Source organism: Pygocentrus nattereri, chromosome 17 (assembly GCF_015220715.1).
Source record: "Pygocentrus nattereri isolate fPygNat1 chromosome 17, fPygNat1.pri, whole genome shotgun sequence".
NCBI classification, from domain to species: Eukaryota; Metazoa; Chordata; class Actinopteri; order Characiformes; family Serrasalmidae; genus Pygocentrus; species Pygocentrus nattereri.
This window is the reverse complement of record NC_051227.1, coordinates 11244377-11258211: the sequence shown is the minus strand read 5'-3', so window position 1 is coordinate 11258211 and position 13835 is coordinate 11244377. Positions and strand designations below refer to the sequence as shown.

The 13835-nt window shown below is 43.6% G+C and overlaps 2 protein-coding genes across 3 annotated transcripts; both read left to right on the top strand.

The window, feature by feature from the left end:
* The first annotated feature begins 327 nt into the window (after nt 1-327).
* Nucleotides 328-5271, top strand: sfrp2l (secreted frizzled-related protein 2 like). The gene is made up of 3 exons (XM_017682873.2): nt 328-1548; nt 2459-2539; nt 4318-5271. Exons 1-3 carry the CDS (start codon nt 993-995, stop codon nt 4629-4631), a joined length of 951 nt encoding a protein of 316 aa, XP_017538362.1. The 5' UTR covers nt 328-992; the 3' UTR covers nt 4632-5271.
* A 1246-nt stretch (nt 5272-6517) lies between these two features.
* Nucleotides 6518-13006, top strand: tomt (transmembrane O-methyltransferase). Of its 2 annotated transcripts, none has more exons than XM_017682874.2 (4): nt 6518-6662; nt 9623-9899; nt 11388-11584; nt 12519-13006. In XM_017682874.2, exons 2-4 carry the CDS (start codon nt 9638-9640, stop codon nt 12837-12839), a joined length of 780 nt encoding a protein of 259 aa, XP_017538363.1. In that variant the 5' UTR covers nt 6518-6662; nt 9623-9637; the 3' UTR covers nt 12840-13006. The 2 variants fall into 2 exon arrangements, with proteins under 2 accessions (XP_017538363.1, XP_017538364.1); XM_017682875.2 differs by lacking the exon at nt 6518-6662 and adding an exon at nt 6717-6836.
* Nucleotides 13007-13835: the final 829 nt, after the last annotated feature.

Below are 13835 nucleotides of genomic sequence, written 5' to 3'. Positions count from 1 at the left end.
AGCTCTCAGTAGCAGTAACACTAACCAATCAGCTCTCAGTAACAGTAACGCTAACCAATCAGCTCTCAGCAGCAGTAACGCCGACCAATCAGCTCTCAGCAGCAGTAACGCCGACCAATCAGCTCTCAGCAGCAGTAACGCCGACCAATCAGCTCTCAGCAGCAGTAACGCCGACCAATCAGCTCTCAGTAGCAGTAACACTAACCAATCAGCTCTCAGTAGCAGTAACACTAACCAATCAGCTCTCAGTAGCAGTAACACTAACCAATCAGCTCTCTCTGACTGAAATCTCTTCATAATTTTAATTAAAACGCATCCCCTGTTTGATTTACATGTGTTTACTCTGATGCAAGTGGACGCGCTTGGCCTGGACGCTTATCCACCTGGTGTGCATGAAGACTTCTGGTTTGGGGAACTCCAGCCTCGCGTATCCTCCATCTTTCGTTTCGTGGTTTATTCTCCCACCGGCTGGTCAGCGCTCAGCAGACGCATTTCTGCTAACCCAATTGCGCATTTACACCGACCATCTCAGACATGTGGTTTGAGTGGTCCGACTGGAATCCGCCCGCAGTGCATCATGGTCCCGTGAAACCTGAATCGTTAGAAACACATGCTCATGCACGGTGAACAGGCCCCAGTCGGACTCCTCCAGTTTGGCTCAGTTTCAGGTTCTCCCAGCTCAAGGCCACAGCATCAGTTTTAAATCCAGGTTCAGTCCAAATAAGTGACATATTTCTCAGGATTCCTAACCAGCAGGCTTCTACTGGCCAACTGTTCAGAGCTGTAGGAATATTATTTAGTTCACCACGATCTTCAACACTGTTTCTCCTTACTGTAGCGATTGTATTTTCTCTGGCACCCAAGGAAAAGATGTGTCAACCACTTTGTCTGCTTCCTGGTGATAAACCCGTAAAAATTCAGGCTTTACGACTCGACAAGGACCTGCCAACATTTGTCAGCACTCCAACCTAGTTAGGTCAGCTGGTGCCTTCATGCTGGCTAGGATGGCAGGTCGCTCCGTGGCTCTCTCTGTGCTGGTGCTAGCTTCCAGCGGCCTTGTTTTTAAGGCGGATGACGACATTAAGTTAGATGAAGTAGCAGCCAGTGTCATTTCTGACTTTGTGACGTCGGCCGAATTCGGCATAACGCGCTCGGTTTGCAAACCCGTGCCGAGCACGATGGGCTTGTGCCACGGAATCGGGTACGAGGCCCTGAGGCTGCCCAACCTCCTGGGTCACGACAGCGTGAAGGAGGCGCAGCAGCAAGCCGCAGCATGGATACCATTGGTGAGCAAACGCTGCCACAGTGACACCAGGAAGTTCCTCTGCTCCCTTTTCGCTCCCGCATGCCTGGAGGAGCTCTCGGCAGCTGTGCCTCCATGCCGAAGCCTCTGCGCCGCCGTGCGGGATGGGTGCCTCCCGGTGATGAGTGCCTTTGGGTTCCCATGGCCAGAGGCATTCAACTGTAGCCGCTTTCCAGCCAGAGAGGAGTTGTGCATCCCAGGAGCTGAAGACGCAGGACGTGTGGAGGTTACAGAGAAGGACAGAGGTCAGGCGCTTTTTCAGCAGATACTCTAAGCATTATGGGTTGTGTTTTGTTGCAGGCTTGTATGTAAATGGTCAAGTCCTGTTGATCAGGACTTTTAGGGTAAGCATATTTTTGGTAACTGTTTTGAGTAATATTGTGGTGAATTGACTTTCTGCACAAACTGCAAGTGATAAAAGTAAAAATGCGTAAAATATGATTTTTGCAGCCCACTTTGTTTCCATCAGGGGTAAAATGCTTTTCCTAATGCTGCCATTTGCTGCAGAATAAGTTTGGGTGTTTTGGAAATTTTGGAATTTTGCTTCTTTTATTACTCATTTTTACCTCTAAACCACCGTATGAGTATGAAAGTCCATAATTATGACTTTCTATCCAGGATTAGTCACAGCCTGAGTGTCTAAACCTGGATTAATCACAGCCTGAGTGTCTAAACCTGGATTAATCACAGCCTGAGTGTCTAAACCTGGATTAATCACAGCCTGAGTGTCTAAACCTGGATTAGTCATAGTCTGAGTGTCTAAACCTGGATTAGTCACAGCCTGAGTGACTAAACCTGGATTAGTCATAGTCTGAGTGTCTAAACCTGGATTAGTCATAGTCTGAGTGTCTAAACCTGGATTAATCAGAGTCTGAGTGTCTAAACCTGGATTAAGATTTGACTTTGTGTTTGTCAGCAACGTTAGCCGTGTAGCTCCAGCGCTAAACTAAAGAAGCGAACATGTTTTAGCTGAGGAGTTGTACCTGCTGTTTGTGGAAAACTGTTCGCCAGCTCCAACACAACACATTTCTTCGAATCTGGTCCTGAAGGAAAAACAGGGCAATTAATCCTGTAGGAAATAAAATCGGGCCACAAAGCCACTGAACCACGTGGTGTTTTCTGGGTAACAGAGTTTCCCTTTCTCTTCTCCCTCAGGTATCGTGTTATGTGATGCCTGCAGCCCAGCATCAGAAGGAGAACGTGACATCCAGAAGAACTTCTGCAGCAGTCAGTTCGGTAAGTGCGGTCAGTGATGTAAGATCATATCGGCAATTCTCTTAAATTGGGTGTTACGAGTGACGAATGGCAGGCAGCTTTATTAACTGATCCCTGTGTAGTCTGGACCCCAGATGCTCTCTGAGATTTGGTATAACTTCATTGAGGAACTGGAATCAGTCCTTCCTCCAGGAACGTTCTGTGATTAGAGTGACCTGGATTACCCCTGCATCATCCCCTGCTTTACCTGCTTCAACACAATTAGATGTCTTCTCCTTGGATCAAGCCCATCAGGGCCCGAAAGATACTAGGCTTTGGGCCAGAGTCTGGACGATTGCTTACATACAACAGGCTTGAGGTTCAGACTAAAGACTGAGGCACATCCTCATTGTGGAATCATTATAACCTGGTCAATACATTCCATAAAAAGCATACTGTTCAAGGACTGGTACGTCGATGCAGCCATACATGTCTAGAATACATGTCTGGAGAACCAGTTACACCTTTGATGCTCTTCTAGCATAAACAGGTGTTGTCACAAAGCAGCTTTACAGAAAAATCTGGGCCCAAGCCCCCATAAACAAGGGCGACAGTAGCAAGGAAAACCTCCCTAAGAGCAAATTAAAGAAACCTTGCAAGGAACCAAGACTCAGAAAGAGAACCCCAGCCTTCTCTGGTCGACACCGGATAGTAAAGCAATAACACCAGTGCAAGATGAACAGAGAATGTGATTATACCATTAATCTAAATATTAAACAGAGAAAAGGAAAAAAACATCTGGTCACTGGACAGAAGTATTTAAGTAATAACTGATGACCATTAAACACAGAAACAATGAGACACAGATCTGTGAAAATCAATCATTGTTACAAGTGAGCAAAGTTTTTTTCTTTCGTTTTCTTTCGATCTCAAACGCTTAGAAACCAGCAAAGCATTGTAAAACCATACCTGCCCTAATGCATTTTTAGTGCATGCGCTCAGGTTCAGGCCTTGTTGGGGCCTGAAATGTAACAGTAAGTCAGTTTGGGTCGCGTCAAATCTTAAATCTGCGTGTACAGGTCAGGTTCAGGCTTCAAATTCATGCCTGTGCAATCCTCTAAACTAACGATGCACCAAAATAAAAATGATTGACCTTGACTGAAACCAATCACTCTTCATAACAGAAGGAGTTCTTTTCTATATATGCTTTTAATTTATGCTTTTGAATTAACATAATAATGCTAATGATGCTCCAAAGGCAATAATCACCATGTAGACAAAGTGAACTAGAGCACCACTTTAATATTAAAGCAATTTGCTATATAACATTAAGTGTTAAATGTTATGAAAATATAAAACTTTATATTTATAACTTTGATACTATAGTGTATCAGAGGCATCTTTAGCTCAATTCCAGAGCTCCTCTATTATAATCACTGGAAATACTTAGTTTTTTGAACATGTAAACCGTGTGGAAGTGGATTTTGAACTCCTGTCTAGCAGCCTGAAGATTCTCCAGCAGGGGGTCATTTAAAGAAACAGCCATAAACCTCAGCAGGAATCCACAAGCGAGAGGTAAAAAGTTTATAACAAGAAGATGTTGACTTTCTCAGTATTGTTAATGTAATTTCCATTAAAGAATGTAACAAATAAGTTAAATACTGTGTAGAACGGATACCGAGGACCACGTTTAAGTGTTTGATTGTTATGTTGCCACTAAAACTACATGAGCTTTATATGCAGAACACAAAAGGCAGCAGTGAATGAAACCTTTCTTCCTTTGTATGATTGTCACTCATATCTGTCCTCCTCGGCTTCAGCTTTCAGGCTTCAGATGGGCTCCTCAACTCTGGAGGGGGTGGATCTGCGTGTGGTGCCTCAGGGGAGGAGCCGTATCCTCCGTTGGGAGGGCAGTGAGCAGGAGCAGCAGACTGCGATGCAGCAAAGCATCCTCTGGCTACCAGAGGCTACAAACTGTTCCTGCCAAGCACTAGAAGGACAAGTGGTGGGACCCTTGCTGGCCCTGGGGAACATGCAGGATGGACGAATGGTTCTCTTCAGACTTATGAAGTGGTCTCGCAATGAGAAAGAGCTGAAAAAGTTCATTAGGAAACTGACCAGACAGCCATGCTGAGGTCACTGCTAATGAATTTAACTTTTTAATTACTTTTCCACTTTTATAATATCATTTCTTAGTGCTGTCGCATTTATTTTAACACGTAAAGAGCAAAAGCTGACATTAAAATCCTCTGTTTAAATTCCGTGTAACATTATGAATAGAAGCGTCCTTCATACATGAGACGACTTTCGCTATTACTGTAGTGAAACTACTGAATAATAAGCATTTCCACAGCGATGTGAGTTGCACTGAACGACTGAGCGCATTCCACGTGTTGGTCCATGCTACTTCATTGTGTATATTCACTACCATTGTGGATATGGACGCTGACCAACCACTTTAGAGGCAGATCTGAATCACTGATAAGGCATTAGTTAAGCCAGGTTTAAGCAAATGAGCTACGCTGACTGCTCCCTGCTTAATTTGGGTTAAAGTATTTTTAATGTAGTATAATGTATAGAAGCAAACACAAACATAAAGCCATAACATGAGCTTAGTGTACGGTTCTGTTACATAGTGGGGTTGATTTATATTCAAACAAAAATTGATGTTCAACCAAATCTTATTACAGGCAAATGGTCTGTGTTGGTGGTCATGCATGCAGTGAATCATCAGTGATTCTGAAGCTGTCGTTTTTTAAAACTTTTTCATTAAATTTCACCCACGTTTCATTTACCATTTCATGTGTTTTGTTAAATGCATGTTTTTTTTTTCCAATAAAGTTGCTTTTGTATCTTCCTTATACTTCTTCGTCACCACTTTAGGTACCATAAAACACTGAATGAATGGCCACCATTTGTGGCATCTTTTTAAAGAGCATAGTCACGTATTTCAGCGCATGCATGAATAAAAAGAATGAGAAAACACAAGAATTATTGGAGAGGGGCGCCGGGGGCAGACGTAACCCAATCCCTCTTTCATTCCACACCTGTTACTTTGCACACCACACGGTGCTTGTACTGGCCTTAAGCCCAGCATATGTAGCAGAGGGGGAAGCTCAAAGCCTAAAGATTTCTGGGAATTAAAAAATACACATAGTTCATTTCATTCAATAGAATCATGCTTGTATTTATTTGCAGTTATTATAGTACAGCGCCTGTTTTACTGCCAATAGACAGAAACAGAAGGGTTACAGTCTTGAAGCACCCAGCAGAAAGTTGACCAATCAGCAATTGTTTTTCTCTTTGGTATCTAGACAAAGCTAAATGAGCTCTCCTATTGGTTAGGACTTCAGGAGCTGAAGAGAAGGCCTAAGACATTAGATTAACTAGCAGCCTAATCACAAAGTGACAGAGGAATCAATCAATATTTTTTATTTCTGTTGGGCAGGACCAATTTAGTAAGAAAAACCATCACTCTAGGCCTTCTGGACGTTCTAAATTAGTCAGTGATTGAATATGAGCAGCAGCCTAATCAATACCCATGTTAAAATGGAAAACAGCAGTAGCTCCACACCAAAGCTTATGACTGCTACAAGGTTGTATATATGCTAATATGTTTGTCTCACGTTTCAAGTAAAAGACAGAATGTCTTTTAGAAGCACCAAATGTTTGTGCATGATCTAGAACCACCAAAAAAAGGTCATGTGGATCCCTATTAGCGCAAACTAATGACTAGAATCCCATAGGAAGGCTAGCGAAGGATAGCATTATTGTAGGTGTGGGGTTTTTCTCATGTTTCGTCCGAGTGTTGACTTTTATGGCCCAAACTGACGGTCAGGGTTCGCCAATATATATACATACAGAACTTTTACAGCTGAAGTCTGCCCCCCATAAGTGACTGGACACGTGTGGATGTGCTATCAGTAGGAGTTGGGGTGGAAAGGTGAGGGTGTGGGGATTCTGTTCTCAGCAGTGTCCACTCTGACTCCACACAGTGTAAGAAGAGCACACAGGGGCCACTCAATAATTCACAGCATGAAGCTGATTGGCTACAACTTGACTAATCATCCTCCACACCTGCCACAGACACAGAGGAAGAGTTTCACTCCCATCGCTGCCCGTGTCCTTCATCCTGGTCATCTTACAAGCCAAAGAAGATTCATAGGTAAAAGCTGTTTTGGGTGTTTGGGAGGGATTTTTGCTTGGGAAGTGCCTTGTAGACGTCACTAAGCTGAGCTTTAGTTCTAGTGTATGGTTTGTTTTCATCGACTGGTGGGCAGCACTCATCTGCCCCACAAGGTTAACTAGTTAACTATATTGTCAGCTCGCTTGCTGGAAGGTGAGTGTGCTTCAGTGTGTCCAGTTCAATTTGCTGTTTTCCTTTTTCTTTTGGTAAGATTTTACTTGAGCCATGCTACATAGCATTGACGTGACCATGCCATTAACATTTGTACTCTAGTTAGTCATCATGGCATCAAACAATATGCCAAATGTTGTGTCAGGTAGTAGCAATGACAGCTTCACTGTTACATGTAATTGAACATTATCTGAGAATGATATTTAGCATTTAGGGTTCAATTTGTTAATATATGCTCGCTACATGGCATTATTTATTATCTGTATTTAATACCAGTATCTACTGCATTTTAAATAAATAAAAAATCCATATAGACAATATTATCTTTCATATTACACATAAGAGATTCTGCAATCTAAGCCACGAAATGCTTTTAAATAGTCTCTTGCACGACTTGCTGATGACTGTTAGAACAGTTAGAACATCAAATCACCCTTGTGGTTGAGTTTGTGTACTACATCCACCTCAAACTCTCACATTTGTACTTGGTGATTTTCATAAACATTCTAACAGTGTTTGGTTCTGGTCTGATCCTGAGGGTTGCTTCATTTAAACAATAAAACTCTCACATTTTTCATCTTAACTTTTATTATACAGTAACTATGTGGACTACAATGAAAACTGGATGTTATGCATAGGTTGTAGATGTATTTAATAAAATCGCGTGACCCATCGTCACCTCCTGGCCATGTAAGGGGTCACAGCAAAAATATGTCCACACAAAAATATGATCTCTCAGTACCGACGTACCTCAACTGAGATGAATATTATCACAGAGATAATCCAGCAGGACTATATGCCTGGTGAGCGTTCAGTGTAGCTGGCTGACCTGACAGCAGCTCATGTCCACATTGGTCTTAGATAACGCCGTCTCTGGTTACTCTTGCCTGAAAAATGCTCTGGAATGACACACAGCTTGAAGCCTAGCTGGATTAAAACAACAACTCACAGAAATATGAGGCTGCACTGAGGCACTTTTTTCTTGGAGTGTTCTCAAAGCCTTAGATTACACCCTGCTAGAAAAACCAGTATAGAGCGGCATTGTCGTTCACCAGCAGAATGTTGTGTGTTGGATGCTGGTCTGCTGGTCAACAAGTATGACCATGCTAAGCGACCAGCTAAACCAGCATAGACCAGCTTAATTAGACCAGAATGGAATTCAAGCTGGTCTAATTTTGTTTGTTGTTCCGACAAATGATCCATCTCAAGAAGGGCTCGATGCTACGCTAATCAAGATGAAGTAAAGCGGTGTTGAAGTGGAGCAGTGGTGTCTAAATCTTCATTGTGCTTTAGGCCTAAATTCATGCGTGAAAAGTCAAACAAATAAACCAGCCTTGGCTTTTCTGAGGCATTTTACAGTCACCATTAGCGTGCTAGCATGCTAGTTCCCAGGTTTACTCAAGCCATTAGCGCTTGTTAATAATGTAGCAGGCTTTGCAAATCCTGAACTGGGTAATGACAAACTGGAGGTCATGAAATTGTAGCCCGAGTCTGACCTGCACCTCCAGCAATGAGTTAGAAAGCCAAGTACAAACCGAACCCACTCACATGTAAACAGGGATGGTTTACCATAGACACAGTTTTACAGTGACTTGGTTGGTTATTAAGCTCCTGGGTTAGGGTTACGGTCAGGCTTAGACGTTTCTTTCTGGTTATTAGCTGCTGGAAAATGGCTAAAGAGACAAAGTGCCAGCGCTACTGCTATCATACCTCAAAGTACTAATGCAAGCTCTACACTGTGCATGATGCTTTTTATCTGATGTAACGACCAGGTTATAATATCCCTACAATGAAAACGTTGGAATTTTAAACAGTTCTCATTCTGCGTTTTTTACAACTGTAGAGAGTCTCAAGCGTCTTCAAGCCTGAAGTTGTAACAGAAAAATCAGCCTAAAACCCCATATTTTGTCAGGCCCCAGGCTCAGGACACACGGCAGACCTCCTTACCCACTCATTGCCTGCACTACTGAATTCACACTACTGTGCTTTTTCACTACTTAAATGCCTCCCAACTCTCTACGTAGTTTTTGGCCTAAAATAATGTAGGACTGTATTTGAAAATACTGGTGTTGCCCAAAAAATATTGCGGCACGCAGAGGAACATATTTTATAAACAATCATTAAAAAAATCAGCCAAGGTAGATTTTAAATTTATGTTTTTGATATTGTGTGTTCATTGGTAGCTGCTCTAGCTAACAGCTAGAGAAGACAGCCTTGTTTAGAGATACGGCTGTGCTATCTCTGCCTTCTCAGTCATGTCCTTAACTTGACCTTAGAAAACACACTCATGTTCAGGCATAATGTATTTAATCATTTATTTTGTGTCTGATCCACTCGTACCAGCACAACACACACTAACACTCCACCACCACGTCAGTGTTACTGCAGTGCTGAGAATGACCTACCACCCAAATAGTACCTGCTCTGTGAGGGTCCATGGGGGTCCTGACCACTGAAGAACAGGGTAACAAAGTATCAGAGAAACAGATGGACTACAGTCTGTAACTGTAGAACTACAGAGTGCAGCTATACAGTAAGTGGAGCTGATAAGATGGCCAGTGAGCGTAGAAACAAGGATGATATGCCTGATCAGAGCATAAACCCGGTTATATTCAGCCATCAGCTGCACGACTGCCTACCCATCATTTGGGGCACTTTATAGGAAACTGAGAGCCATTTGAGATTCAGCCACGTGTTGCATGTGCTAATACCTGCGAATGGATTGTAATGTTTTAATCAGAACTGCCCTGTTTTGAATTAAATTGCAGGTCTGGCCCTTAGATATGGTCTCTCCAGCCATCGCCTTGGCCTTCTTACCATTGTTGCTGACACTGATTATCCGGTACCGGTACTATTTTGTGCTGTTCTACCGGGCTGTGCTGGTTCGCTGGGTGCAGGACCTGCTAACAGGGATCAGCAGGGAAGAGCGGGTGTACCAGTACATTCTGACACATGCCACTGCAGGTGATCCAGACAGCGTTCTAGATACCTTCGATCACTGGTGCAGCAAAGTGGAGTTCATCAGCCACATTGGGCCTAAGAAAGGTAAAAAGAAACATCTGAATGTATAAATGGTTCTTTGCACTGTTAAATGGTTCTTCTCTGCCATGGATGTAGTTCTCTAAAGAACCTTTTTTAAAAAGGTTCTATATAGCACCAAAATGGGTTTGCTATTGTCACAGTTAAAGAGCCCTTTATTTGGCCCTATATATATACTTTATACATATTTTTGGATATACTGACTTATGTCTGAGATGACGAGTCATGAATGATAAGATTGCGGTGTTAAGACTGATAAGAGTGCTACTGAGTGCTACTGAGTATTCCTGAGTACTCCTGAGTGCTACTGAGTGCTACTGAGTACTCCTGAGGGCTACTGAGTACTCCTGAGTACTCCTGAGTGCTACTGAGTGCTACTGAGTACTCCTGAGTGCTACTGAGTACTCCTGAGTACTACTGAGTGCTACTGAGTACTCCTGAGTACTACTGAGTGCTACTGAGTACTCCTGAGTACTACTGAGTACTCCTGAGTACTCCTGAGTGCTACTGAGTACTCCTGAGTACTCCTGAGTGCTCCTTAGTGCTACTGAGTGCTCCTGAGAGCTACTGAGTACTCCTGAGTACTCCTGAGTGCTCCTTAGTGCTACTGAGTGCTCCTGAGTGCTACTGAGTACTCCTGAGTGCTCCTGAGTGCTACTGGGTACTATTTACTCTTTAAGTACTCTGAGTAAGCCAGCTAGCCATGTTAGCTCTTTGGCTATCTGCAGCAGCAAAAAGGTCACCCTAATGTTGGCCACAGTATTTAGCTACAGATCGGTATTCAGCACTAGACTCCCGCAAGTGTGGGTTTTCTTTTATTATTATAATCTGCTTTGTGCTGTTGCTGTTTATGGTTAGCAAGTAAGCTAGCTTGATAACCAACATGGAGGATTTTTTTGTCGCCAGTTTTCTGGTCCAGCCACGGTTACTAGACTGCACACGAGCAATGGCAGCTTGATGTGGTTCATTTTACATTTGGCAGACGTTCTTATCCAGAGCGACTCTAACCTGGGGTTTGTTCTTAGGATAGAACAGAATCTACACACACTCAAAAGCACATAGGTGGGACCAGCTCTGCGCTTTAAGACCACGACATGAATCTGATGGAGACTTTTTCTCAGAACCTTTATCAGGAACACACTTAAGAACAAACTTATGAAGAGATTGGTGAATGAGGCCCAATTACTAAAAGCTGCATAGGAACCCATTCATTTTGGACTCACTCAGGAGCACCCCCTGGTGGAACCTGGAAGACATTAATAATTCCTCACTAGAAATTCTAGAAATACACTACCCTTGGCGTCACTACACACCTTTTGACCTATGTTTACCTGCTCATTAACTCAGTCCTGCTGCTTTTGTTATGTATTTAGCACAAAGTCAGCATATGGCCAATTTAAAAAGCTCCAGTTAAAAAAAGGTTACACCTTGGTGTGAAGTGTCAGGGGTGTACTCGGGATGTCTGGAGCTCAAACACCTCACCTGTCCACTCAGGTATGATCCTGGACAGACTGCTGAAGGAGCACTGCCCGCTGACGGTGCTAGAGCTGGGAACTCACTGCGGCTACACTGCAGTGCGCATCGCCCGCTCCCTCCCGATTGGAGCACGTCTCTTTTCGGTGGAGATGGATGAGGGCAACGCCCGGGTGGCTGAGAAGGTCATCCGCTTGGCAGGGTTCGATGATGACACGGTGAGGGAGTTTAGGTGCCGCTAAACAAATGACATGTTTTGAGAATACACTGACACTCCTTCTACAGAGAATAGGCCTGTGCATATTATAATGTACAGTTAATGTTTATTTGCTGAATTTAATATTGTGGGGAACACATAAAACATAAAATGTGGCACATTTTATATTTGATATTATTTTAATTTTTAAGTATTTTAAACTCAGGAAAAAAAATGGAAATGAACTGAAATTTGTAGAAAAGTGCCGGATCCAGGATTACTGGGTCCAGCTGCCTTTGTCTGACAGATATTACTGGAGCCAATCTTGCACCTTTCCACAGCTGATTTTCTGGCTGGTGAATTAAGAATGATTGGTTGCTGAAAAACATCCAAATTAAAATATTCATGAATTTGCCATTTTTCATGGTTGCATTAATTAAATTGAAGTTTCTGTGTGTTCTTTAATGGAAATCTATGACCAGCCAGGCCTTGTGTAGGCAGATATGGAATCAATAGACAAAATGATGGAAAAACATTTCAAGAAGGTTATTACAAATGTTCAGCTATGTGACACTCGTGTCATTTCTGTATAGATAACAGCATGTCATACGGTGCCAGGAGCCACATCAGATAGTCTTTTAGAGATTAACTGTAGTCTGCAGTTAGCACTGAGCTCATCGGTGAGGCAAAAGCTTCCATTAGCCTCGTAGCTCCAGTGCAAAACTTATGAAGCAAACTTGGGACTCAAACATGTCTTGGCTGATCTTTGGGGTTGGGGTTGGGTTTGGGTTTGGGGTTGGGGTTGGGTTTGGGTTTGGGGTTGGGGTGGGGGTTGGGTTTGGGGTTGGGGTTGGGGTTGGGGTGGGGGTTGGGGGTTAGGGGTAGTGATTGTGTACATCTCGTTCCTTTTAAAACGTAGTTGAGATTCTTCAGATCAGGGCTCTTTTTCACTGCAGGTGGAGCTGATCGTGCGGCCATCGGACGAGGTGATCCCTCGGCTGCGTGAGGATTATGGCGTGGAGCGTCTGGACTTTGTCTTTATGGACCACTGGAAGCGCTGCTACCTGCCCGACCTGCAGATGCTGGAAGGCAGCGGCCTGCTCGGTGAGGGCTCTGTCGTCCTCGCAGACAACGTCATCTTCCCCGGGGCGCCCAATTTCCTGCGCCACATGCGCCGTTCTGGCCTGTACGAGCACCGCATACACCGCGCCACCCTCGAGTACATCCGGGGCATCCGCGACGGCATGGCCGAGCTTGTGTACAGAGGGGTGAAGTGAAGGACAAGAACGCACTGAAAACTCCCACTCACGATCCTTTGGTTTCATTTTTGTACCCCTGGCAATGTTAAGAGTGCACTGTGATGGTAATCTTTGTACCTTGTTCTTAGCCAATAAAGTGTATGGCCAAAGTGTATGCCAACACTATATGGCCAAAAGTATGTGGACAGACTGTCTATTTATAAAGTTCATGTGTTTCAACTGCACCCGTTGCTTACAAGTGTATAAGCATATTAAGCATTTGACCTATTAATGCTGGGAACACTGAAGACCTCAGTAAACGTGGCACTGTCATAGGACACCACAGGACACTTAGTTACAAGTCAGCTCATGAATTTTTCCCTCTCAGATCTGCACTGGTGAAATGTTGCAAGGAACAGCAGTTCAGCGACAAAGTGGTAGGCCCACAAACTTTCAGATTGTGGCCACGGAGTGATAAAGCATGTACTGCATGAAAATCACTTGCATTACTCACTACACTTTCAAACTGCCTCTGGAAGCAACATGAAGCATAAGGACTGGATGCACAAAAAATTTGCATCAGGAGGTTGATGAAATGGGTTTCCATGGATGAGCAGCTGCGCATAAGCCTAAGATCACTATATGCAATACCAAGCGTTGGCTGGAGGGGTGTAAAGAGCTAGAAAAGTATTCTCTGGAGTGATAAATCATGCTGCACTATCTGGCAATATGATGAATCTGGGTTTAGTGGATGTTGGGGGAACACCACCTCTCAGAATGCATAGTGCCAACAGTAGAGTTTGGAGGAGGAGGGATGATGGGCTGTGGTTGTTTTTAAGGGTTCGGGCCCCTCAGTTGCTGTGAAGGGTGATGTTGATGCTGTAGCACATTCTTATGCTTCCAGCTTTGCAGTATGACTGTTCCAGCATGAATTTCCCAGTGTACACAAAGCGAGCTCTGTAAAGACATGGATGATGTGGAGGAACTCAGTAGCACAGGTACAGTGTCCTGCACAAACTCCTGACCTCAACCTAA

What these genes read in the sequence shown, in the direction of transcription:
- sfrp2l (XM_017682873.2), top strand. Translation starts at nt 993, where the DNA reads ATGCTGGCTAGGATGGCAGGTCGCTCCGTGGCTCTCTCTGTGCTGGTG. An exon ending in GGTTACAGAGAAGGACAGAG is followed by an intron (nt 1,549 to 2,458) that starts GTCAGGCGCTTT and finishes CTTCTCCCTCAG; the next exon opens with GTATCGTGTTATGTGATGCC. An exon ending in CTTCTGCAGCAGTCAGTTCG is followed by an intron (nt 2,540 to 4,317) that starts GTAAGTGCGGTC and finishes CCTCGGCTTCAG; the next exon opens with CTTTCAGGCTTCAGATGGGC.
- tomt (XM_017682874.2), top strand. Translation starts at nt 9,638, where the DNA reads ATGGTCTCTCCAGCCATCGCCTTGGCCTTCTTACCATTGTTGCTGACA. An exon ending in CCACATTGGGCCTAAGAAAG is followed by an intron (nt 9,900 to 11,387) that starts GTAAAAAGAAAC and finishes CTGTCCACTCAG; the next exon opens with GTATGATCCTGGACAGACTG. An exon ending in CAGGGTTCGATGATGACACG is followed by an intron (nt 11,585 to 12,518) that starts GTGAGGGAGTTT and finishes TTTTCACTGCAG; the next exon opens with GTGGAGCTGATCGTGCGGCC.